The sequence below is a fragment of the Enoplosus armatus genome, chromosome 19, assembly GCF_043641665.1.
Source record: "Enoplosus armatus isolate fEnoArm2 chromosome 19, fEnoArm2.hap1, whole genome shotgun sequence".
NCBI lineage: Eukaryota > Metazoa > Chordata > Actinopteri > Centrarchiformes > Enoplosidae > Enoplosus > Enoplosus armatus.
The window spans coordinates 19,068,895-19,094,099 of NC_092198.1; the positions used below are offsets into that span (position 1 = coordinate 19,068,895).

General features: G+C 41.7%; 1 protein-coding gene across 1 annotated transcript in view; it reads left to right on the plus strand.

Annotated features, from left to right (window-relative positions):
* Nucleotides 1–25,205, plus strand: part of tbc1d32 (TBC1 domain family, member 32) — a 65,289-nt gene that overhangs the window by 35,680 nt on the left and 4,404 nt on the right. The window contains exons 27-32 of the mRNA XM_070925952.1: nt 881–964; nt 9,509–9,578; nt 11,623–11,738; nt 14,548–14,702; nt 16,002–16,142; nt 23,310–23,498. Of these exons, the coding sequence (XP_070782053.1) occupies nt 881–964; nt 9,509–9,578; nt 11,623–11,738; nt 14,548–14,702; nt 16,002–16,142; nt 23,310–23,498 (755 nt within the window). The remainder of the gene's footprint in view (nt 1–880; nt 965–9,508; nt 9,579–11,622; nt 11,739–14,547; nt 14,703–16,001; nt 16,143–23,309; nt 23,499–25,205) is intronic.

Below are 25,205 nucleotides of genomic sequence, written 5' to 3' on the forward strand. Positions count from 1 at the left end.
GCAACCACGTGGCTCTTGTGTTAAGTGGAATTTTTTAATGGCTTCTCCTTGAGCTGCTGTTTACTACTACTATCTGAAACTGTCATCAGGAGGACACTCTTGAGCAATGCATAATACGAAGAGCAAATATTAAAGTTAAGTCAGTGATGCAAAATATATGCTAGAAAGAGTCAGTGCTTTTCAATTCACACAGAAAAGGTGTGCATTTAAGTTTCTTTCAAATACTCATTAAGCAAACAATAATCAAGATTAGAATCTCTATGAAAATCTATCAAAACATGCTCCTGTGCCGCTGTGTTGTTTGTGTTATCTGTGTTAGCTTCATAAGAGGCCTCATCGCCCAGTGTTTCCCTCTTATTTCCACAATTCGATCTCTAGTGACTGTGGGTGGTTTGTTTGCACGGCAATGTGATATGACACTAAAAGCAATGTTGGCAGGGTTTACTCAGGGACAGTCGGGGACAGCGAAGCCGCAAAAAGAAACGGGCGGATGCACATTTGCCGAGTGTGGTGATGGTTTAACTGTACACAGGTTTTTGCAGCTGAGCCACGATCTTCTGAGTCAGACTCGGGTTGGGCGATAAACACACAGTTTATAACCATGTAACGATGAGGAATTATTTGTTTAAGACAGGTGTAGCACTTACCCTTCATGTTTGCGTGGTAATCCCACATTTTTTTTTATTTTAAATCACGACGTTACAACGCTAGAGGGCTCAGTGGTCAATGACTATCAGACTCTTATCCATCCTAGATTTAATGCTGCTTCAATGCAGCTGTCTATATCCTTTTATACATTGGATTTCCTATGAACTCAAGGGTTATTGTAGCTGTACTAGCACAAGTATTAAGTATGTGTCTGTTTTTTTTTTCTCCCCAGTGCTGGCTGACCTTCTGGAGAAGGTTGTGGCCCATCTATCCAACTCTGCCACACACTGCTTCTTCTCTCCGGCTCAGTACGAAGGTCAGTGGAGAAAAGCAACACATTCAGTTTTCTTTGTGACAATTAAAGTGAAAGGAAAATAACTAAAGGGCACTCTGTGGATCGGCGAAATAAGCCGGATTCTTTGTACATGTAACGCCTTATTTTGGTGGAGTGTATTGCCACTGTCACTCTGGGATATGTTGTTGTGACAACAGCTCCTGTTAAGAGTCTCCCTGGCCAAAGATGAAACATGTGGGCCCACCACCCGCAGAGATGCACTTTGAGGAGCTCCTGAAACTGATTGGCACAAAGTTGGAAAACTCTACTTCAGTGACCTCTCTGGTAGAGGTCACTGAAGTAGTCACCGGGAGCTGTTCTTAAGTTAAAACTTAGCCTAGCTCTAACGTAAGTGGGATTTGAAGCATGACTAAATTAAAACAGATCGCACCACACAGACTAGTTCGAAGACCGAGATGAGTTGTTACTAAATATGTGCACCCAGTAACTGCCAGGTGTAGCTCACTGAAACTGACAAGAAACTAATGTTAGCTTTCTAATATGTGACCCGTTTAGACTCTAGAATAAAAGAGCTCTGATCAGACTAATATTTGGCTGAGTAAATAATTTCAGTAAGTTAGCATAATCGCCTTCATGTATGCAGACTGAAATAAATAAATAAATAAGTACCTACATTTACAAAACATATATATCTTGCGCCTCTAAATCTGTAATTCTTGGAGGTTACTTCCTGTTTACATAGTCGATTGCTCTTCACTAGACAGCTCTACAGATGTTTCCTGGCAACAGATTTACACATTACTAAAGTCTATACTAGATGAGACATTTCTTAAGTTGTAATGGCGCAACCTGATGTAGTAACTCACTAGTTTGAAACTCACTAGTAGTTACTAAGAACTTAGGAAGAACACAAAGTCGGTAATAGATTTATGAATTACTGGTGCAACCCGGTCCAGGGTGGATGAGGGTTGTTTTGAGGTGCTGAAGGCTCCGAATGTTGTTGATCCGTCTTGGTTGACTCACCTCTTCAATGGAATTCGGGGACAGTCCCTGTGGACTGGCAGACAGGCGTAAAAATAAAAAAAATAAATAAAAAAAAGAGTGGAGAAATTCCTCCTCATTTTCAGAGCAGTGTTTTACCGCAGGTTAAAATTAGCTATGTTTCCCGTATCAAACGAATGAATGATTTCAGTAGGTTGGCTTGTTTGGTAGCCAGTGGGCTAAACAACCTGATCAGACTGATGGCAGCTAGACAGAAAAGCTGCTAATTAGTGCATACCCAGAAAATCTTGCAAACTGTACATTTTCCTAAAGGTAATGAAGAGCTAATTGCATATTTCTCTGTTCTATTTTACATATTCTCTTTACAAAATACAGTTAAAAGAGACCTTGGCCCTAATAACAAAAAGGTGTGCCTGTATTACTTCCAGCAAATTCCCTCCCAAATCCCCTTATTAAGTGTTCCCTGAATAAACGGAATTCGTTCTTTATGTTTAATCAGGTTTTAACATACCTGCCATATTAGCTTAAATAACCACAGCCTCAGCCTTGATGAAGTTGTGTCAGTACTGTATGCCTTAAATCAATTCATCACTGGAAATAATGAAAATGACATTTAAATTGAATCAACGGAGCCATATGCCCCTGCCCAAATAATGTTTGGATGTCTGTGCAATCACCTGGCACTGATTAGCAAAATGATTATAATTATGATACCGCCACTGCTTTAGGCACTGGAGGGGCAGAGATCAGACCGAGAGTCGAGCACAGTTTTAATGCAGGCTATTCATGTCGAGCAGAGAGGCAAGAGGCAACTCGAACTGCAGAGAACTGCAGAAGCGGAGAACAAAGGAGAACTGTAGCAAATCTGTGTCATCTGGGCAGCTGCTTCTCCCAGACTCGGAAAGGAGCGGAGACACTTCATATACTGCGGGAGGAAGTCAGGATTCTCTTTTGTCCTGTGAACTTGTCGGCCAGACTGTTGGCTACTGTGTCGGCGCGTCTGATAGGATCCAGCGTTATAATGGAGCTCATCGCTCTGCATGTTTTTAAGGACGGCCCACACGAACTGTTATAACAAAATAGGAGGAGAGGTGCAGTGTAGGTTGTATCATTTTATTGTCGAGAGAATAACCAGCCTTTTTACCTGTGATACTTTCAACCACTATCTGTATTATTAGTATTGTCTCCCAAAAGTAGAACCTCCCCCAGCAGTAAAGACCTTCCAGCAATTACTATTCTACTGAAACACATTACATTTGACTCACTGTCGCAATTTTATAGATTTTTATGCAAATACATTGCTTATGGCTTGTTTCCTACATGGTGGCAATATAAAACATGACCCTTTTGAACAATATGTGTTATATTACAGTAAGTTACTTTTGATGCCAGGTGTCAGTTATGTAATATTCCATTTTCACTGAAGTGGAACGATAAAATCTCATCTCAGCTCTGCCAAAATGCCAGAAAACATTTAGATTCGTCACGTAACGCAAAATGAGTTGGACTCACAGTCCATTAATCACAGTCGCCTTTTTAACCACAGTCATTGTCGCACATTTAACCTAATCTCCCTAACACTTGTTGTAGTTTAATACGACTCTCTATGTTGTAGCCAGCAAGAGCGTTCAAGCCATTAATAGAAGAAAAGTGTGTGTGACAAACTGAAATAATTGATGGCTGATGAGGGGATATGCTGGAAGCCTGACTGGGAGTGATGGGAGGATAAAAGCCTGACCGGTTTCCTGTCTAAAACTTAAGACACTGGCGTGACTACTGTCATTGCAGCTTCTCTGAAGAGATCAGAGTGCTGTGTTTATTCCACTACTCATAATAGTCTTCGGTGGCGTTCAAGAAAAGTTTGAATGTCTTTGGAATCTTTTTATATCCTTCTTCTAATAGTGGACTTTCATCAGCAATTTCGAAAAGATGTCTTTGTTGTCCGTCCTTGTCCCTACTCACATACACAATGCACTCTAGGCTTTAATTGATCTAATTATAATCACTTTAGTAGATTTCCAGTGTTGACAAATTAGCTTTGTGCACGTCCTACTTAGTATATTGCCGAAATGGCTAGTCTTTTGTCTTCTGAGCGTCATATTACTGGTTTATATATCCAAATGATAGTGATGGAGGTGAAGACCTTTGTGTGTGTCGCTGTTACTATAATGGCCACTCAACACAAATAAAACCAGATGTTGTTTGTCAGTAATTAAGAGTTAGGGTGGGGAGATTTGACGATGTAGGCATCACCAGTTTATTTGCTGTTCATTTCAAGCGCTTTACAGAAGACCAGGATATATGAAGGCAAGCTGTAAAAAGTGAGGCACTGTGAAACACGTGGATTTAAAATAGAAGATAAACAGAAATAAACAGAAGAATATGAAGTTACAAGGCACTGCAAGAGCTATTAGCAGCATTAGCAGAGCAGTTAATCTAATAAACGTCAGTTTTGGGCCTCAATTTAAAAGAACTGTGAGTTTGAGTTTGTTCTAAATATGGGGTACACCATGAAACAACATATTTTGTTTTTATTTTGAAATAGCATTACATAAACCAGTCCTGGAGTTAACATGGCATAAGTGTTGTTGCAATGGTTACCTGTGGTTTAGTAAACTAATTTAGAGTGATAGTTCAACTGTAGAAAACAGAAATAGAGTTCAGAACTTGATGGGCTTTATAAATACGTATGTTTACGTATTCAGACAGAGCTCCCTGAGCTACTGGAGGTGAGCAGATAACTCATAAGAGTAAAACACCTCAGGGGGATCAGTTGTTATGAATTAGTAGACAGTCATTTGTGGCAAGAAGACGGCTAATAAATAAAAAAAAAAAAGCAGCACATGTCTGCAGTGTTTCTGCATGTACAGTCTAAATAATGAATAATAGTGATTAAAAAGGGTATCTGGAATGTGTTCAGCGTGCTTTTATTTATTATGCATTTTTCAATAAGGAGAAAGACTTTGTCAGCCAGCCTTTCTTCCAATGACGGCGGAAATATTTCCCCACAGTGTATTGGATGTCTTTTATCAGCGCTGTCTCTGTAAGTCTATCAGTACAGAGGCATGTCTCCTCGGAGGCCACACTAATGAAGAATCTTAATTCTCAGTGTTTGTTTTGATGATTTATTTATCGAAGTTCACTCACGCACTTCAAAGTTGTTGACTTTTCCACTTCATGACGTTCATTTTTTATGCCCACGTCTTCATTTTTAGAAATCAGTCACACTCATTTACATAATTGTATTAACGTGGAACACTTACACGGTCTCGTCCGCCCACGTTTTACACACATACACGCTTGGTAGGAATTTGTGTGACTAGTCTAATAATTTATTATTATGAGTTGTTTTTGAGTTGTTGTGTCTTCAACCTGTCATACTTTGCATTAATGAAAATATATAAGATGGGGAGAAGAGATTTTATAGATGTAGGCAGCTAGAGATTACAAAGCCATCAGAGCCTTTCAGGACATCTGTTGTACTATTTACCTTTACCACTGCTGAAAAATAATCATGCCACCCAGGAACAACAAGTAATAAAAGTTTGTCATTACTGCAGATAAATAAGCAGCTGGTTTGGTAGGCCAGCAAGTAGATCCCACGCAGCTCGCAACAGTAGCTAATCCAGCGAGGGACTTTCCGTTTTTAAGTGTCAGATGAAGTCAGAGTGTTTGAAATGGTTTATGTAAAATTGAAGTTCATTTGGAAAATATAAGGAAGCTCGTGTTTGAGTTTCCAGAATCTCCACCACTGAGGCGGCGAGTGCAAAGTTAGCGTCATCCATAGTCCCAATAGGACTCAGGTTAATACATGCCAGAACTTTCCTTCTAAAGACCCCCCCCCCCCCCCCCCCAGAGCTGTTTTGTGTGGACACAAGACCCTCCGACTTCACTTGAAGTCTGTGACTGAAGGCGAGCACAGAGAAACGTTCCTCCTTCAGCAGATAAATGTGAAAACAGCCTTCTAGTGTCAAACTCTGCACAGTTAATGGACTTCAGATGTAATGCACTGCAGTTCAAATGTATCACATAAAAGCTATGTATCACTCGTTTTGGGAAAGACATTGAACAAAATAACAGTAAGTAGATAATAAATCAACCTCGGCAGGAGTGGACGACGCTTGATATAAAATCTTGGAGCGAGCGGTCTCATCTGAGCAGTTGGCTTTGGTCAGACATGTTATATATATGTAATATAAAACATGTGCTGCCCCGAAAACAGTTTTGCACCCGCCGCTCCTGCGTTATACCCAGAATCACTTACAGTACGAAACTGCTATATTATCCTACGTCTCTGCATCTCTTCAGTGCTTTAAAATAAAAGGTTCTCCGGTGTCACATTCACACACAAACACGCTGCTTTTCCATTTCCCCCCCTCTAATATTCCTCCCACCAAATAGCCTCTGAGGAGACCAGGCAGCTGTCACGGCCCTTGTTGGATTCTGCAATCTGCCAGTTACATCAGCGCGTCAGTGTGCGCATGTGTGTGCGTGGCGCAGGGAGACGGGTGGTAGGCACCTCTTAGTGTTTGATTGACGTTGACTACAGTCTCAGCCCCCCCCCCCCCGGCCCTACTTGAGTGCTCCCATTGTATGGAGCGAGCAGACTCATTTGCCAAGTATTAACCTCTGTCAGTTCACTGTTCTAAGTTGTATCTCCTCACCCTTCATGGTCGTGACTCCTGAAGGCCGCTGTCCACCAGTCTCATTTATTCCAGCTGCCCTATTGAAATTGATTGGCTGAAAACAAAGAGAGCACCTTTTGTGCAACTGCTGCATCTTAATAGCTCAGGCGGAGAGCTGCGCTTTCTCAAATGAATCCGCATTTAAATAGACTTTCTCACCACGCTCTACCTTTGGTTTAAACCACCTTCTCTTCTCCATTTTAGCCAACGGAAGAGCAGAGACACCCAAATCAATTCATGTCTCCTTTATTGTCAGTATACCTGCATGCAAGGAACCATAATTGTCATTTTAAGATACCTGAAGAGCAAGAAGGCAGTTGCAATTTTAAAAATGTGTATATAATATTTAACAGTGACAGATCATGGTTACCCTCTGTGGTCTACTCAAGAAGTAGAGGCATTGCTGCTCCTTCTTTACCTTCTCAGGGGAGGTGTGAAGGGACCAAGTGAGGTCCTCCGAGATGTGAACACCTAGGATATAAAAGCTTCTACCTGGATGTAGTTCATGTAGACGGGCTCCACAATAAGCTGATGTTGGGTGCAACATTATCAGAGCTCCAAGGTGCTTAACCTCCTCCCTTGTATGCTGATCATTGTTGGTGGTCAGACGCAGGACTGTGGCGTCCTCCTCACGCATGACAGCCTAAAGGAGGGGGGCTCATCTCACACCTCTAAGGGTGCTCTGAGTCTGAAACAAACGTTTTCATCCTCAAACGTTTGGAATGACCAGTTCCATTGAAATAGCAGTCCTCGTCCTTGCTGTTTCCACTGTGGTGGGCGGGAACTTGACCTGTTCCATCCATACATCCTGAGGCAAGTTTAAACCAGAGGTGTGAAACTGATGAAAAACATCAATCGCCAGTAACTACGTCTCTGCAGCTGATTGACAGCCACAGTGCTGCTCTCTGGTTGGATATCTTCATCTGGGAAACAACAGTCGACAAAACCATCTCCACTCAAGGTCCACTTATTTGCTCGTTCTGAAGATGTCGACCATATCACCCCGTCTTCTTCAGCAGACGAGGTCCGCCCAGTTGTTTGAACTGCAGGGCTTTTAAGAGTTCTCCTCCATGCCGTTCGTTCTTGACCTTGGAAACAGGTGTCGACGAAACAATCTCGACTCCAAAATCCACGCACTCGCTTGTTCTGGGGCTTTCTTTTTCCGAAAAAAAAAAAAAAAAAAAAATGCACCATTTATTTTTAAGGCTGCACACATTCGTTGATTTACTCACATGCCAAGATTGAGCAAGCTCCTTGTAGATGTTGTGTGCTCGTCAGAAAGGATTTTCTCTTAATGTCTCTCATAACAATGACGCTCTCCCGAGCCCTTTCAATTCTGCAAGCTTTTCTATTTTCAAGGTAACTTTTGTTTTCCCCAAAGCACAGAGGATTTTAAGGATTACAGAATCAACTCAGAGCTAAATGCTGATCCCTGAGATTACTCCTCATAACGTTCACAGTCGCTTTGATTAGCAATTAACAGCAGATTGTCACAACTAATGTCAGAGATGCACTGAGATGCATCATCTTTCAGCGGTGGCTCTGTATAACAAAAGTTAAATGGTTGGGCTTATAGTTATTACAAACGGTGAAATAGACACCAGCGACACGATGCTGAAGAAAGGAATGGGGAGGGAGGGAATAAATACAACAAGAGAGCATTCATCTCCATTAGACGGTAATTGCCATCAGCAAGAGGGTTTTAGAGATGTTAATATGTGAGGAGAGACGGGTGAGAGAGAAAATGCAGCACTAGTTGTCCTGGCACTGCTTCATGACCTCATCACAAGCTAATTCCTCTCACTTAATACAAGATTGGATGGCCTGTGATTAATCCACATTGCTCAGCTTTGACTTTTCAACGGTAACAATGTTGAATTATTATCACTTCGATATGTAGATTACAGCGACCATATTCTCATTTCCCTTGCATATTTCTGCACCATTAGCCTGTAAATTGGATTTGAAGTTTTCCCTGCCACTCATGCCGTCTCGGTGATACGTCTCATATTAATTGCTGAAATCTCCTCATCATCTTACAAGCCGTCTGAAGCGGGGGGGGGGGGGGGGGGGATCCATTAGCGCAGATGTAATAATATTATTTTTCCCCACAGCCAGCGAGCAGCAGAAACATCTTCCAAAACAAAATAACAGTCCTGCCGCAGTTATTGCTTCATTAATCGCTCTCTCCGCACAATTACAACTGTAACTCCAAAAACTAATATATTTTTATGATTCTGTACACTTAATGGTGCTAAGTAAGAGCCCCTGAGAGCAGCTGGTGAGACTGATAGCTCAACGATCTGCGCAAATCTGTGGCGCCCTGCTCCAGTATTTCCAGCTGCTGTCGTATCTCACTGCAGGACCCAACTCCACAGATAAAGTCCTGAGATAAAGAGCTTTCTCACAAGGCTCAAAATTTCATAACGTATTTCTTTTTTTTTTTTTCTTCTTCTTCTTCCAAAACTCCACCAGGCTCGTAAAAATCACGAGTTACGACCCCACTGCTCTAAACCATGAAAGCGCTGCTGTGAAATTACCCGTGGCTGGCTGTTAGTGGAATTACCCAAGTCACCTTGATGCTGCACTATCTCGCAAACATCACAATTAAATGCCAAACAACTGCTGTAAAACTGCCAAGTACAAAATTACCTAGACACAACATCACATCTGTAGTGCTTTGAAAGTAGCGAGTCATGATATGTTGTCATGTTTTTCGATTCTCTACAGCCATAACGCACCCCGTTAGTGACATCTAGGGAGTAACCCCCCCCCCCCCCCCAAAAAAAAAAGAAACCTCCAAGCCATATCCTCTCTGGGTATCTATCGCCTGGCTTGGAAATAACCACCTCTCCTCTTTAATCGTCTTGTTTTACAGCAGAGGAGAAGAGTGTGAAGAGTGCAGTACTATCATCTGTGGAGCAGCTGGGAATCAACACCTGTCTCCGGTATGTACAGTAAAGTGTTTTTCTATGGCTCATAAACCCCCATTTAATCAGACAGTCTTCTTACAGCAGCAGCCCGCCAAAGAGAACCTGCCGTGTACAACCTCGTATACTCCCTGAACTGCAAGCTCTATCTTAGTAACTCGAAAGAAAGACTGAATTCTGCTAAAAAAACAAACAAAAAAAAAAAACATTTGCTCCAGTTTGATACTGGGAAAAAAATGTAAACATCGGGGGTCAGACGATAAATGTGCACGGACACGCTTTCCATCGTGATTTATAAACCACACACAACACACTGCGAGTCTGCAGCCACAGAAGCAGCCAGCATCGGCTGTACTCTGAATGATGACGTCTGCATGCTAATGTGCTCACAATGATAATGACGTGCTGGTGTTCAGCAGGGATAATGTTCAAGTTCACCGTCTTAATTTGGCACGTTGGCATGCTAATGTTTGCTAATTAGCACTAAGCACCAGCACAGCCGATGCTGGCGGGAACAAGGGGACGGGTTCAACGTTGGTAAGGACAACCAAAACGCACATTTGTGTTTAGAAAGGCCTTAATTTGTATGACTTTTCTGTAATTTAAAGGGATATTTCACATTTGATTTTGTTAATGTTAATCAGAGACTGAAATTAAATTAAGCACTTTTTGCTGCTCAGTTTTAACCAACCGTCTGCTGTAAATCATTTTAGAATCCCGTTCAGTTCAGTAACCCTGTCCTCTGTTTCGCTCGATTGTTGTTGTTGATTTGAGTTTCCTGAAGCTACTAGTGCATTCGTGACAGAGCCACAGCAGTGCTTTCCACATTAACCTATATTTAAACCATCTCCAAAACTTCTACTTCAGTCGTGACACCGGCGCTCACCTGAGAGGCTACTCCCCCACACGGCTTATTAGATTCAGTCTCCCACTCTATTTTCCCATTTCCATATCACGCTGAGCTCAGTCTATAAAAACATGTACAAGCATGTTCGTAGGTGTGTGTGTGTGAGATGCACACTTTCTGACAGCATATTTTGTTTTTATAAATACTTTTATGTTCGTGTGTGTGTTCTTTTGTGCGTACACATCGTTTATGCATCTGGCCCCGGGTCGGTTTCAGTCCCTCTGAATCACAGAGGAAGGAGGTTCTTTCCTGAGCTGCGAAGACAGAAAAAGGGAGAAGGTCGCTGCTGAAGAAATAAGGAGAAAACAGTTTCTCCAGACAGACTGGAGACTGACATGGAGCGAGACGACAAAAGGGTGTGAGCTGTTTCCCAATTCGGTAGCTGGATCATCTGGAGGCCGCAGCCCACAAAGGCGTGTCCTTCAGAGGACCTGAGAGTCCAGATGAGGTGGTCTGTCCACACCATTCTTACATTTATGGGCACTTTGATTGCAGCTGTTGAAGGCATCAGAAAAACCACGCTGCCATATAGAGAGGAATAATATTATTCAACTTTTGCTCCTGCAGCAGTATTAGACCCCCACAGCTGTCGAAGGTGTGTAAGGTTTCTCCTGCTGTTCTGTTTTCACTCTAATGGTGCCGGTGCGCATAATACTTGGTCTGTTCTTCATTTTCCCGTAAGTAGGCCCTCTGACTTGTGTTACTGTTCTCACACTGCTCGTTTCTGTCCCTAATCACCCCCGGCTGCTACATTACGCAGTGAATCTAACTTTTTGCTCGACACCTCCCTCCCCCGAAGAGAGCTTCTGAGTTGAAAAGTTTCACAGCACGTTCAGAAAACACTGAGCGCCATGTTTGCATTTTTGGCTATCAACAGAACACAGTGTGCGAGCGTCACCCGTGTCTTGCAGGATTTTAAAGTTGTTGGACATGAATTTATAATTAATCCTGGACTTACAAGCGTCAGACTGGCCGAGTTAACTCTGACCACATTGGACTTTCATTTTGATGAGCACTTCTGTGTATTTGCAGTATTTCTTTGTTATTATATCTCCCATTGTGTTGTGTGACTTTCATTTGAGTACAAGAAGGAGATTATGGGAGTTCATAAGTGAGCTTGTGATTAAAGGAATTCAAAATATCTTTTGCCGACAGGTACGGCAGCTACCTCAGACTGCTGAAAGAAGAGGCTGTGGACGATCTGACGCTGCTAATGAAGCACCTTAAGATCTTCTTGTCCACACAGAGAGTGAAAACTGCTTCAGAGCTCCGTATCCTTTACAGAGTCCACGCCTGCACTCGGGAACAGTAGGTAGACCGCAGCCATAGAGGTAATCACCCCCGTGACATTTTGCACATTTTCTTGGCCTACGCCGTTTGTTCAAATAAACTTAAAATTTAGTATTAACTTAATAATTAAGTGGCCTTCCATGGCCACGGTTGAAAATGTTTGGAAAGTTGTCTAGAAGGTTGACTTCAACAAACGAATGCCTTTCCAACATTTCTGGGACACAAACTGTGTGAAACAAGTTGGAAAATATGTCCCTTTTAAAATGAAATGACATAACCAAAGAACTTATTTTACTTACATACAACCCTTGTATGCAACATTCATCATTCATATATATATATACACACTATGTTAGCGTCTAATTAGATTGCATGTGGTGCAAAATACGATATATACCCAGTCATCATAAAGTTTCCTGAATGTCATAAAAAAAATCCAGTTCATTTCAATTACTTAAACTTTAAATAAGTTTACAACCTAGAAATGTGTAATGTGAATTTTATTTTTTACCTGTTTTGTAAAAAAAAAAAAAAAAAAAAAAGAATTGCAGGGACGAGCCATCCCAAGTAAATGAACAAATGTTACAGTAGTAAAAAAAGATGCAAATAGTCCAGAGAGGAGTAGGATAAAGTGGGAGTGATTCATGCATATACACATTAACAACGACCAAAAGGCATGCTGACTCTACCCTGCATACCACTCCATTCAGCCGAGGACGCAGTGTTTATTCAATTCAATTCAATTCAATTTTATTTATATAGCGCCAAATCACAACAAAGTCATCTCATGACACTTTACAAAATAGAGCAGGTCTAGACCGACTCTTTATAATGTGATTACAGAGACCCAACAGTTCCCACCATGAGCAAGCACTTTGGCGACAGTGGCAAGGAAGAACTTCCTTTTAAGAGGCAGAAACCTCGAGCAGAACCAGACTCTAGGTGGGGAGGGGGGGTCATCTGCTTTGACCGGTTGGGTTTGAGAGAGACAGAGAGAGAGAGAGAGAGAGAGAGAGAGACGTAGAGACACAGATAGACAGACAGACAGAGATGTATGGCAGCACCAGCAGTAGAAATAGCAGCTATAATAATAATACTGGAAATATGACTGATAATAGTAGTTACAGCTGTAATACTAGCTGAGATTAATAATAGCAGCTTTAATAGTAACAGAACTACGACTAAACATAATAACTGTACTCTATAGATAATAAGATATGATGGTGCCTGACCAGTAAGAGCTTTGTAAGTCAGGAGAAGGATTTTAAACTCTATTCTAGATTTTACAGGGAGCCAGTGCAGCGAAGTGCGTGTGTCAGGCTGATAACTTCAGCAGTCTCCCTCCGAGAGAGACCAGGAGAGACTGACAGAGTCCATCCGTCTGATCAACACAATGCGGATTATCTTACTCCATCTGTGTCCCAGTGAAGAGTTCAGCCTTCCTTTTGTCCCAAATAGCAACTGATAGGCCTCCCGTCTTCCTTCGGAAAGTTCCCTTTGTGTGTCGACAATTGAACATGAAAACAGTGTGTAGAGATAAAGAGTCCTCACAAATATAAAACGGACTGACATTTCCCTCATAATACCGAGACCTCGCTGACATATGAGCTAATATGCAGAAGCTGGCTGTGAAGATCTTTTATGCTGAGCTATTAAATGTAATTTAACACAACGTTTCTGCAACTAAAATGAGTCTGTTATGAATATATGAGTAGCGATAAGATTCCGAAAGCCTCACCAGGTCCAAACTGTGGTGCACATATACAATATATGGACATTTTAATATACCTTGGAAACTTTTCCACATAGTTTTAAATTCATAGATCAAGATTTTAGTGCATTGACGACATCCTTAGGTCCTAAAATAACGGAGTGGTCTCTCAGTCACGTGTCTAGAAAGTGAAACTTAAAAGAGTCAACGCTTCGGAGCATGAATAAGCCACCTGAGAGGCACTTGATGAGCGAAAGCTTTCAGTTAGAGACCTTGGGGTGAGATTGTGTTGTGACCCTGGTGCTTCGATGCGTGTGAGTTTTTATTCTCTTGTTCACAATGCAGAGTTGCCACCCGGGGGACCTTGTAGTAAGTGGATCATATCAGCTGAATCCTTTACAGGATTCACACTTGACTCATCATACCCCAAAATCACAACCCCCCCCCCCTCCCCATGCAGATAGAGCTAGAGTCTGTCTCATAAATTCACCAAATGATTCTGCTGACAGAGAGTTGGATCGTGGCAGTCTGTAGGAGGTTGTTTTTCTGCTATGAGATAATGGCCTGGCGTATCAGGGTTAATTGACTGTCAAAGCATTACTCGCTCTGTGGCTGACACTCCGATGTCGGCGGTGTCAGTGTCAGTCGACGGGAAAGTGGTATTATCTTAACGCTTTGTTTAACACAACGTAGGGACTCGCTTTCTTGTGACACCTAAGCGGGATCTTTTTACGAATTCTTTCAAAGGCAAACAACACCGATGAATTTCAGCTCTTGAGATATGATGTTTGTATAATTAATTCCATTGTTTGAGTTAATTCAACACCACCTGCTGTTGCCAGAAAATATGTCAAGTCGAATTAGTCACACTGATGCACAGCCCTGTAGATCATTAATTAGTAATACAATGCAGAGGCTTACGTGCGTCTTGATTAAAGCTGTTACTATTTAAATGTGTGTTACCGAAAGCTAATTTGAAGGTAAGACAAACACTGCGTGGGTCCACAGTCTACATGTGTCTGTTTAGCTTGGCCGTGTCTTTTCCACCCGTCCTTTGGCTCTTTAACTCTGCCCTCCAGTCACTCAGCGGGACGGTTATCCAGGCCACGACTGGCTGGCCTCCACAGTGTTCCTCATCATGGCCGGAGACCCGGACCGCTCTCTAAGTCTGTTACTCAACCTGTCCTCCCTGCTTACCTCCGCATTCATCTGGCCAGCAAGGATACATGCCTCTGTGAGTGTGCAAGTGCGACTACAGCACAGCGTATTCAAAAGCGCGATATTCGGTCACGGAGCACTCAAGTGACAGCGATCCTGTCATCATTGTTCGGCTTTCATGTGTTGTCGCTGTCTTGGTTTGTGCAGAGTTCAGTCGAGGTATTGAGTTCACCTTTTTCCGGACAAAGTAATCACACGCAGCCGCTTAGGAGACAGTTTGGTATTGCTTTGAAAAGATAGTAAATGTGGGCTGAAAAGAGTTCATGCAAGCGCTAAATTAGTTGATATAGTAAGCTCCTCTCTGTTAAGGCTGGAACCGTTTTTTTTTTCCATCTGCATGTCAGTTAAATGTGTGGGGGTCGCTCGGAGGCGTTAACACGTACGGTTCACACCAGCCAGGCTTGCTTGGGATTTGGGAGGTGTGTGCATGAGCTGCTCTGCGAGCCTCTCCACCCACAGCTTACCACAACATCCTCGCGTTGATCTCCAGAGACGTTCACGTGCATCTTTGCAGAAGCACAATTCAACTTTACAGCCCCACTGTTTCATCTAGGGTGATAGGGTAACCCATGCGTGGATTTATCTAGCACAAAGTAAATCCTGCAATTCAGACAAGCCGTCACTTACATCTCTGAAGCCCCTCTGGTTTTACGGAATACCGTTTATTCATATATAGTTGCTCTATTTCTTTAAATTATTATTATTATCATCATGTAAAGCAGGATTTTAAGTTGTGAGTTAACTAAATCTTGGGGCCACAGAAACACCGTGTGAAGTCCACAGGAGCTGTGATTGGCTGCTGGCGTTTGATTGTAGTGGAGATTGTTAGTTAGTAATTGTAATTCCGTAACACACATCGAGCAAAGTGTCATCTCCGCTGCAGACCTGCCCGCCACGGCCTCTCTATCACGGTGAATGAAACACCGTAAAAAAAAAAAAAAAAAAAAAGTTCCATATTCATGAATAAAACTAGGCGGACCTGCCCACGTGTTAACAGCCGGTGAATTTCTCCACACAGCGTTTAGCCTCCAACTTCACGACGTGGTCGATTTTAGTCGATATCCCAGAGAGCAGAAAGGGCGCAAATAATTAAGAGGCAGCAGCAAGTTTAGGAGGGAATGTGGGCACGAACACACGCCTGTGTGTGAACACAAAGCAGCAGGCGGTTTCTGTTTACATCACTCTAATAAAGGCTGTGTCAAGCATTTTTTTTTTGTGTGTGTGTGAATATCCTCCAATAGTGCAAGCAGGATTATTGTGCATTATTCATAAATAAATAAATAAATAAATAAAAACCTGGTGTCTGTCGCGACAGGTCCATGTTCCTGTGGAAGTAGCAGAATCGGGAGTCCCTCCTGTTTACTGGTGCACAGCTCACTACGTGGAGATGCTGCTGAAAGCTGAAGTTCCTCTGGTCCACTCCGCCTTCAGGATGTCCGGCTTCACCCCGTCCCAGGTATATCTGTGGAGACGGAGGTTCTCTTAAAGCTTCACATTACATGGCAACACAACGGATGGACATCGGACATTTTCTTAATGAATGAATAGATGCGTTTCAAAATCGCTCTGTCTTTGTCCAGCTACAGAGCAGTTTAGTTCTTCTACTTAATTCATTACTTTAAGTGTGTCAGGTAATAATTCCTGGGGATGGCTTACAGACACTAGAAGTTTAGAACGACAGATATATATCTTTTGCTTAATATTGATTAATTTGACAAATATTGATACATAAAACAAAAGTACCTGATGGCCAACAGGTTAAAAGAGCCCAGCAACAAGTGGATAAAGGTTGAATCAGCGTTGTGTTTCTTTAATCAATTACACAGAGCAGCAACATAGACATTAAGACTAGTCTGCGATATGCCAATGTCTCCGATCATTATTACAAATACCAGCCGCCTAAAACCGAATTTTAATATCTGCATAGTCTGAATACAAATTTGAGTATTGCTCAATACAAGACGGAGCCGGACAACCGCTGCTGCTTCACAGCCTGAGAGAAGGAAGTCCTACAGTAGCCTGACCCGGGAACAGTTAGGGATATTGTCTCCATCCTCATGTACCACTATATGAGGCAGTGAAGGGTTAACACTGGTATAGTGTAAATGTCATCTTTACTTGTATTTGTTCATGCACAAACTTAGTCCAATAGAAATCAAAGCAATTGGAGAGATATACAGTTGTGTTCAAAATAATAGCAGTCCCACATCACTAGCAAGATAAATGACTGTTTTTGTTAAAATTTCAACTTCTACACTGCAAGTAAGTTTCTAGAAGGTTTAGTAAAGGTATAGAAAACCAACAGACCCAACAGGCATGGCGTGCATGCTGCTGATTCTGTGAAACTGAATCATTAACTGAAAGGGGCGTGTTCAAAAAAATAGCAGTGCTGAGTTCAATAAGTGAGGTCATTGATAATGTGAAAAAAACAGGTGTTTAACAGGTGGCCCTCATTTAAGGATCAAGGCAACTGACGTTGCATATGCTGGCTGTGCATTTGTCCTTGAAAAACAGAGTAAAATGGGTCGTTCAAGACACTGTTCAGAAGAAGAGCCTTCTTTGATTAAGGAATTAATCAAAGAAGGGAAAACCTATAAAGAAGTGCAGAAAATGATAGGCCGTTCAGCTAAAATGATATCAAACGCTTTAAAATGGCAGCCAAAACCAGAAAGGCGAGGAAGAAAAAGAAAAACGACTGTTCAAATGGATCGGAGGATAACCAGAATGGCAAAGGCTCAGCCAATGATCAGCTCCAGGAGGATCAAAGAAGATCTAAGGTTGCCTGTGAGGACTGTAACAATCAGACGACGTCTATGTGAAGCCAAGCTACCAGCAAGAAGCCCCCGCAAAGTCCCATTGTTGAAAAAAAGACATGTGCTGAAGCGGTTACAATTTGCCAAAGAACACATTGACTGGCCTAAAAAGAAATGGCGTAATATTTTGTGGATTGATGAGAGTAAGATTGTTCTTTTTGGGTCTAAGGGCCACAGACAGTTTGTCAGATATCCTGCAAACACTGAATTCAAGCCACAGTACACAGTGAAGACGGTGAAGCATGGTGGTGCAAGCATCACGATATGGGGATGTTTCTCGTACTATGGTGTTGGTCCTATTTATCGCATACCAGGGATCATGGATCAGTCTGAGTACATCAGAATACTGGAAGAAGTCATGTTGCCGTATGCTGAAGAGGAAATGCCCTTGAAATGGGTGTTTCAACAAGACAATGACCCCAAACACACCAGCAAGCGAGCAAAATCATGGTTCCAGACAAACCGCATTCAAGTAATGGAGTGGCCAGCACAATCCCCGGACCTTAATCCCATAGAAGACTTGTAGGCTGACGTGAAAAATGCTGTTCATGAGGCAAAACCAAGAAATTCAGAGGAATTGTGGAACGTAGTACAATCGTCCTGGGCTGCAATACCTGTTGACCGGTGCCAGAAGTTGGTCGACTCCATGCGCCGCAGATGTGAAGCAGTTATCAGAAACCGTGGTTATGCAACTAAATATTAGTTTATGATTCTCAGGAAAGTTGAATCTTCAAGCATTTCTTAGTTTATACAGTGCATTTGAGTTTGTAAAGACAGATGTCAACACTGCTATTTTTTTGAACATTATATTTCTTGACTTTCTGTAAAATATTATCAAATTCAATTACTTTTTCCAATTTTCTTGCTTTGAAATAGAAAGTGCGGTGTCCCCAATGCATTTGTGTTCATTAAAATACAATTTATTTGAGGGATTTTGACGTTTACTCACCTTTTTAATCACTCACTGCTATTATTTTGGACACAACTGTATGTATCCACACGCATGACGTCCACGTTGTTTTTGCACGTGTTACATTCATCTAAACTTCAGGCTTTAATCAGATTTGTGTCAGTGAAATAGCTCCGCTGCTTTGCGAATGTAAATTCACAGAAAGTTAAAGTCAGACTGACGAAGCTTTGAAGACAGAAAACAGTTGTGTATCTTTAGTATAATTTCCATATTCTGAGCCAGTCCTGATGACTCCTGATGGAAATAAAAGGAATCTGGATTAGAACGGCTTAATTCAAAATACACCGCACAGACATTTCTTCACCAACAACACCGAAAGAGTCAGCAGCCCATTTTTTGTTTTGTCACTGCTGCTGAATAGAAATATTTAATTAATGATGTCAGTAAGAGACCCAAAGCTGGGTTTAAAGCCTTTATATCTACACTTTTGCTTGCCCTATGAGTGACTTCCCTTTTCATCCTGCTTTGACTTCAGTCGACTCTCAGATACCGAAATACGGCTTTGAAACTGAATGGTTTTCCTTCTTTTCTTTTTTTTTTTTTTTTTTTTTAACAGAGCAGTTGAAAAGTTAGATCTTTGCTCCTCGGCTCTCGGTTTCTTTTGACACAGACTTCTCTCTCTCTCACAAACAACGAGGCAGGAGAAAAGAAAGAAAGAAGAAGCCTTTTTTCACCTTGAATCCTCTTACGTTTGATCCTGTCTTCTGTGTGTCGGCAGTTGACAGTTGAGGCTCACATAATGTACGGCAGCTGGGGTGCTTACAAGACTCGCCGCATTTGCATCAAAGATCTGAACTCGCCGTCTCCAGGGTGGAGTAATACTTTAACATTCCACTCATGTCTTTGCTCTTCAAGGCGATAATGGGCACCTGTTCTTCAGTCAAAAATGGAAATATCTATTCCGAAAGTTTGAGCTTTGAAAGGCTGACAAAGCGGCATACACCTCTGACGTTCATACAGGAGCGTGTGAGACAGGAACAGAACCGGTAACAAGAGGAGTCTGTGGATTTAAATCGCCTTAAGATTATTACAGATCACGAAGTAGTTCTTATCTAACAATATGAAGAGTTAAGAGTGTATGGCTGAGCCAAATTATTATTTTCTTTTTTGATTAATAGGAAATAGTAAGAAGTGCAGTCCTTCAAATGTCTTGTTTTGTCCGACCAACAGTCAAAAATCCAAAGATCTTCTACTGACAATAACCTAAGACAGAGAAAAGCAGGAAGTCCTTATGTTTGAGAGGCTGAAAACTATGGAGGTTTTTATTGGACTTTAGTATGTTGTAACCCACGGGAGACACACATGATCCACAAATATCTCACTATCCACAAACATTGCATTTTTGTATTTGTCATGCGTAATCTTAAGAAAAAAATGCTGATCTCCTGCGAGTGTTCACAACGGCCGCTGTAGGAGTAAGGTTTAATGTCAGGGCTGCAGGAGCAGTTGGCTGGATGCTGCGTCAACCCATTTCTTTAGCTTTAACGCTTCATTATGACGTTGGTAAAAACCTGTGTCATTTTTACGTGTAATTAAAATACGTGTTGACAGAGTAAGTTTGGCATGTTTGCAAATCGCTGTGTGTTTTCGTGGATATGACTTTACACATGACAAATACAAAAATGCATGTTTGTGGACAGTGAGATATTTGTGGATCATGGTACACATTTGTGATTTGTCTCCTGTGGGTTACAACTAATAAAGTCCTATAAAAACTTCCATAGAAACCAGCTTTTTTTTTTTTTTTTTTGATACTTTTGCCTAGAAAAAGTCCTTAAACAATTAGTCGATTATAAAAATAGTTGCCTGCTGCTGATCAATTAGTCGACAAAACGTTCCAGCTCTGAAAACTGATGATACGGTATCACAACATATGAAATGAGTAAAAGGCTTATTTTATAAAAATACCTTATTGTGTCAAATGCTGTATGATCATTTCTATGTGCTTGGAATCATGAAAAGATATGAAAACAATGACACTATATGATGATGATGATGATGATGATGAGATTAAACTGAAGGTCCATGAGCAGTAACGGTGAATTATCACTCGGCTGGGCTGCAGAACACTGATATCCCTGTGAGCCGGTCGACGTGACCTGACCTGCTCAGATTAATATCAGCTCTGAAAGCCTGTTTATGGCAGAAGGGAAATGAATTAAAGAATACTGCGAGGATCCCGTCACACTCACCTTTGTCCTCTTGAGTTTCAGCTCACGGGAAGATAACGACACAGAAAAGCAAAAGACGAGAAAACGAGGTGCTCTTGGAGAGACCTTGAAGGGAATTTCAAGTCACAGAAAGTGTTTTTCTACCTGAGGGTTTAAAAACAAAGGGCAGCGTGGATCCAGTCGCCCCCTGTTTTTATTACAACACACAAATTAGGATGTCAGTATTTTCATTAGAGTATAGTTGAGGAGGGGGGCGATCATAATCTGTTTATGGAGCGTAAGTGGAGCTTGTTTGTATGCTCGAGCAGACTTGCGTCGTTAGCGAACACAGCGGCTAATTATTGGCATGGCAATTAGTTAGATCGCAGCGTGTGCACCGTTTGTAGTCTGTTGAATGTTTGGAATGACTGGATGTGAGGCTGCGAGGCTCCGTCAGACTCAAGTCGGCCCGAAAAGAGGGTCGATTCCTGCCGCCACGGCGCATTTATCGAGCGCTGCTTCCTTCTGAGGCTTTGCACTCAAGAGTACGTGGACAGTGTTCAGCATGCTGTCTTTTTTCCAATTAGCCATTCAGAATCAGAATCAGAATCAGAAACTGTTTATTGCCAAGTAACATACATTACAAGGAATTTGCTGTGGTCTGAAGGTGCTATTGTTTTGATAACAAATAAGTAGAATATAAAAGCTAAAATAACAATAAGAATAAAAATAAAAATAAGATAAGATAAATAACAAACAGTGCAGTGACCAGAATAAAGTAATAAAGTAAATAAAGCAGCACTTTGGTTCAGACTGAAATATCTCAACAGCTTCTTGATGGATTGTAATGAGATGTTGTGTGTCATCCCCAGAGGAGGAATCCTACTGACTTTGGTGATTCCCTGATTTTTCCTCTAGTGCCACCATGAGGTTGACTTTTAGTTTTTTGTTTTTTTTTACTAAAATGCTTCAACAAATTCATGTCCCCCTCGGGATGAATTGTAATATCTTCGATGATCCCCTGACTTGTCTTGACCAGGACTGCCGGAGAGAAGAGATCTTGTATCTCAACGGGACCTTCCCGGTTAAATATAGGATGAATACATTGAAATTCAATGATACCTGCTTAACATCAGCATGTTAGGGTTGTCATGGTGAGCAGGCACAGCTCAGCCTCACGGAGCTCCTAGCATGGCTGCAGACGCATTTTGTTTCCCCCACAGTTTTCCCCTGTTTTCAAGAAAATGCATTTTGTTTGCACTCCACATCATTTTGCTTTAGGTACTGTAGTGCCACTGAGCACAGGTGGGAGCCCCTCGTTGAGCCACTTCATTAATATCACAGATCTCAAAAACTCAGCCATCAGCTGGAGAACTGAACATTAGCATGCGTCTCCTTGTCTCTCTCTGTCCCCTAATCCCACCTCAATATTCAAGACTGCTGCGAGTCACCATTTTTCACTCTCAACGTAAACATGTTAGCGGAAAGATTCATTTAGAAAAGCTGATAAGTCAGCGAATGAAGCGAATACAGCCTCTGGACATAAAGAACAGAGCAGAGCAGAGCAGAGCGAGATCGTACAGCTGTGTGAGCCATTTCTTTAAACTGGCCATAATCTCAATCATGCGAAGACAAATGTGTAACGCTTTCCATGAATTTTGACAATACATACTATATTATATCTTGTTGTTATGTGTGTTTTGAGCTCCTCCGTTAAATATACAATTTAAAAACCCATCGGAACACATGAAGTCATGAAGGTTTTTTTTTTTTTTTTTCTTTTTTATGCATGTATTTTGTATTTAGGCCGAAAATAGCTATATACAACAAGTTTGTGCAGTTGAGGGCGTCGGAGTTGTTGTTGACATACATACAGCACGAGCCACGAGCATCGAGCCAAGTCCGTCCATTCTGTTCTATTTCTTTTTTTTTTTTTAAACGTTGGTCCATTGTGTCTGATCTTCTGTCTAAAATGGACTAGATTTGCTTTTGTCTCATTGTGACTACATTATACACTATATATCTGGTGTAAAATGTCACGGCTAGACTTTTATGCAGAACCACATCATCATCCCTCTTTTGGCCGACAGTAACTCTGATGGCGAGGCGCGAAGCACGGGAGCAGTGTTAAGGTTTTGTTTTTTTTTATCTGTGAACGTTGACGTTCACCTGACTGAGGTTTTCTGCTCATCTCCGGGTCTCATTCACTCTTGTTCTTCTTTGAATGCTTTCCTGCATGTACTTTTTTTTATACTTTTTTTTTCATGGTTGTGTAATTATTTGGTTGTTTTAAGTAAAAATGTGAAGACGCAGAACAAACTGTGTGAGTATGATGTGACAGGGAAGCACTTTACTGCAAACTCAGACGCAGTCATTCTTTAGAAAATATATTCTCTCCCTTTTGAAATATAAAATATATTGAAGAGAGCAGCGAAGATTGATGAGTCATTTTATAGTGGCATTTAATGTATCATAGGGAGAGGAATAATTGTCTGAAACATGATTCATTATTTGTCAGAAGCATCAAGTAGATCATTTATATTACAGTGTAATTGGGGTCTTCATTTCTTTCACCTGTATTAAATGAAACCTACTGAGAGATTTGTTATATTCTGTTGACAGATTTATTCTCAGTAAAGGAGGTTCAACAGCAACATAATCCTGGACCCTTTCCGTCTTTCTCGCCACAGATGTGCCTCCATTGGTTGACTCAGTGTTTCTGGAACTATCTGGACTGGACAGAAATCTGCCACTACATCTCCACCTGTGTGCTGATGGGTCCCGACTACCAGTTGTACACGTGCCTGGCCGTGTTCAAACATCTGCAGCCAGACATCCTGCAGCGTACACAGTCCCAGGAGCTGCAGGTCTTCCTCAAGGTGAGATGGAGCGTCGGCGCAGCAGTGTCCTCTACAGAAGAATCAGGAGGTATGGTCTGCGTGGGCCTGTGGCCAGAGAGGGTACTGCAGAAGACTGAAGTCTTTCAGGGTGACGTAAGAAGTGTCGTGGAATCCAAAATATTTTAGGGCTGCAACTTATTTTCATTATCAAATAATCTGCAGATTAGTTTCTCAATTAATTAGTTCATTTTGTCTACAGAATATCAGAAAACGTCCCAATTCGCCGTCCTCAGGTGTCTTGTTTTTTCCGACCAAACGGTCTAAAAGCCAAAGATATTGAATTTACAAAGCTATAAGATGGAGAAAAGCAGAACATCCTCACACCAGAGAAGCTGGAACCAGAGAGTCCGATGGCATTTTAGCTTGAAGAAAGATGATTTGATTATTACAAACCTGTAGTCAAAGTTGCTGATACAGTCCATCAACTGACCGTTTTGTGTTTTTGGGATGCTGCTCTCTCTAACATCAGTGCTATAATGCTTTATAAAAAAAAAAAAAAAGGTTTTCTTTGGGAGGAAGAATAGGATATGAGAACACAAGAATTCATTTGGGTTATTGGGGTTATTTTACAGCATCTCAGATGCAGTGCAGCCCTACTTAGATATTTGGGCTCATAAATTATCTGGATTTTTATATGAGTGTCTTATGCAGACCTCTGCTGAATTGTACAGCTCCCCTTTTAAATTCAGCAGTCATCCATGATTCACATCCATAATGAATAACAAATCGACTTTTGGAAATTGCTCACAAAACCTCCCGACTATGGTGTACTTTGCTGGAAACGTACAGTGAAAAGGAGCCCATTCTGAAAGTTAACATTTAATTGAAATAAGTTGCGCTCGGTGAATATTGGATGAACGCTGAAACGAAGAGTGGCCCCAAAGATCTCACAGAAGGTCTAAAGTCACGGTCCCCGAGATGCTTCTGCTGACATCCGAAGCAACATTAAACAGCAGCATTGTGGCAATGAGGCATGGCTTCTCCGTCATTACTCATTAAGCGTTTCCATTCGTCTTGTCTCCGGCTGATAGCTCTGGTGTTAACATCGCCATGAGCCGCCGCCGACAGTTTCTGTGAATAAAAGATCAGTTATGGAGGCTTTATCTGAGGAAGCTCTTCTAATGAGCTGTAGCATCAGATACTGCTGCAAGAGACAGCTTTGAGACAGGGTGTGTGTTTGCGTGTCTGTATGTTTGTGAGTGAGTGTGTGTGTGTGTGTGTGTGTGTGTGTGTGTGTGAGAGAGAGAGAGAAACTTACACAATCCTCGTCCTGAGCTGAACTGTTGAAAGTTTCAGACATGCTGCTTTGCGTCCGACGGCCTTATCTTTGCTCCTCTCCTCTGTCCCTCTCTGTGGGAACAATGTGAAGGAAGTATTTTACTCCCACAGATATGGTATTAGAGGATTCACACACACACACTCACACACACACTTATCCTGTCTCACAAGGGGGTATGTCTATATTTCATCTCAATTAAAATTTTAAAAGGCAAATGACTTGTTACAATCGTTGTGAGTCTGGTTTGGAGTTTAGCTGCAGTTGTGAGAGGGAAAGCAGGCCGAAAGAGACGGAGGTTAAACGTCTGCCACTGACTCAGAGGCTGCACGAGAATTAAGGAGGCTCTCTTATTTTTATTCCTTGTGTTTGTCAAATCATTCAGTTCCCCATTCAGTATGATATAACTT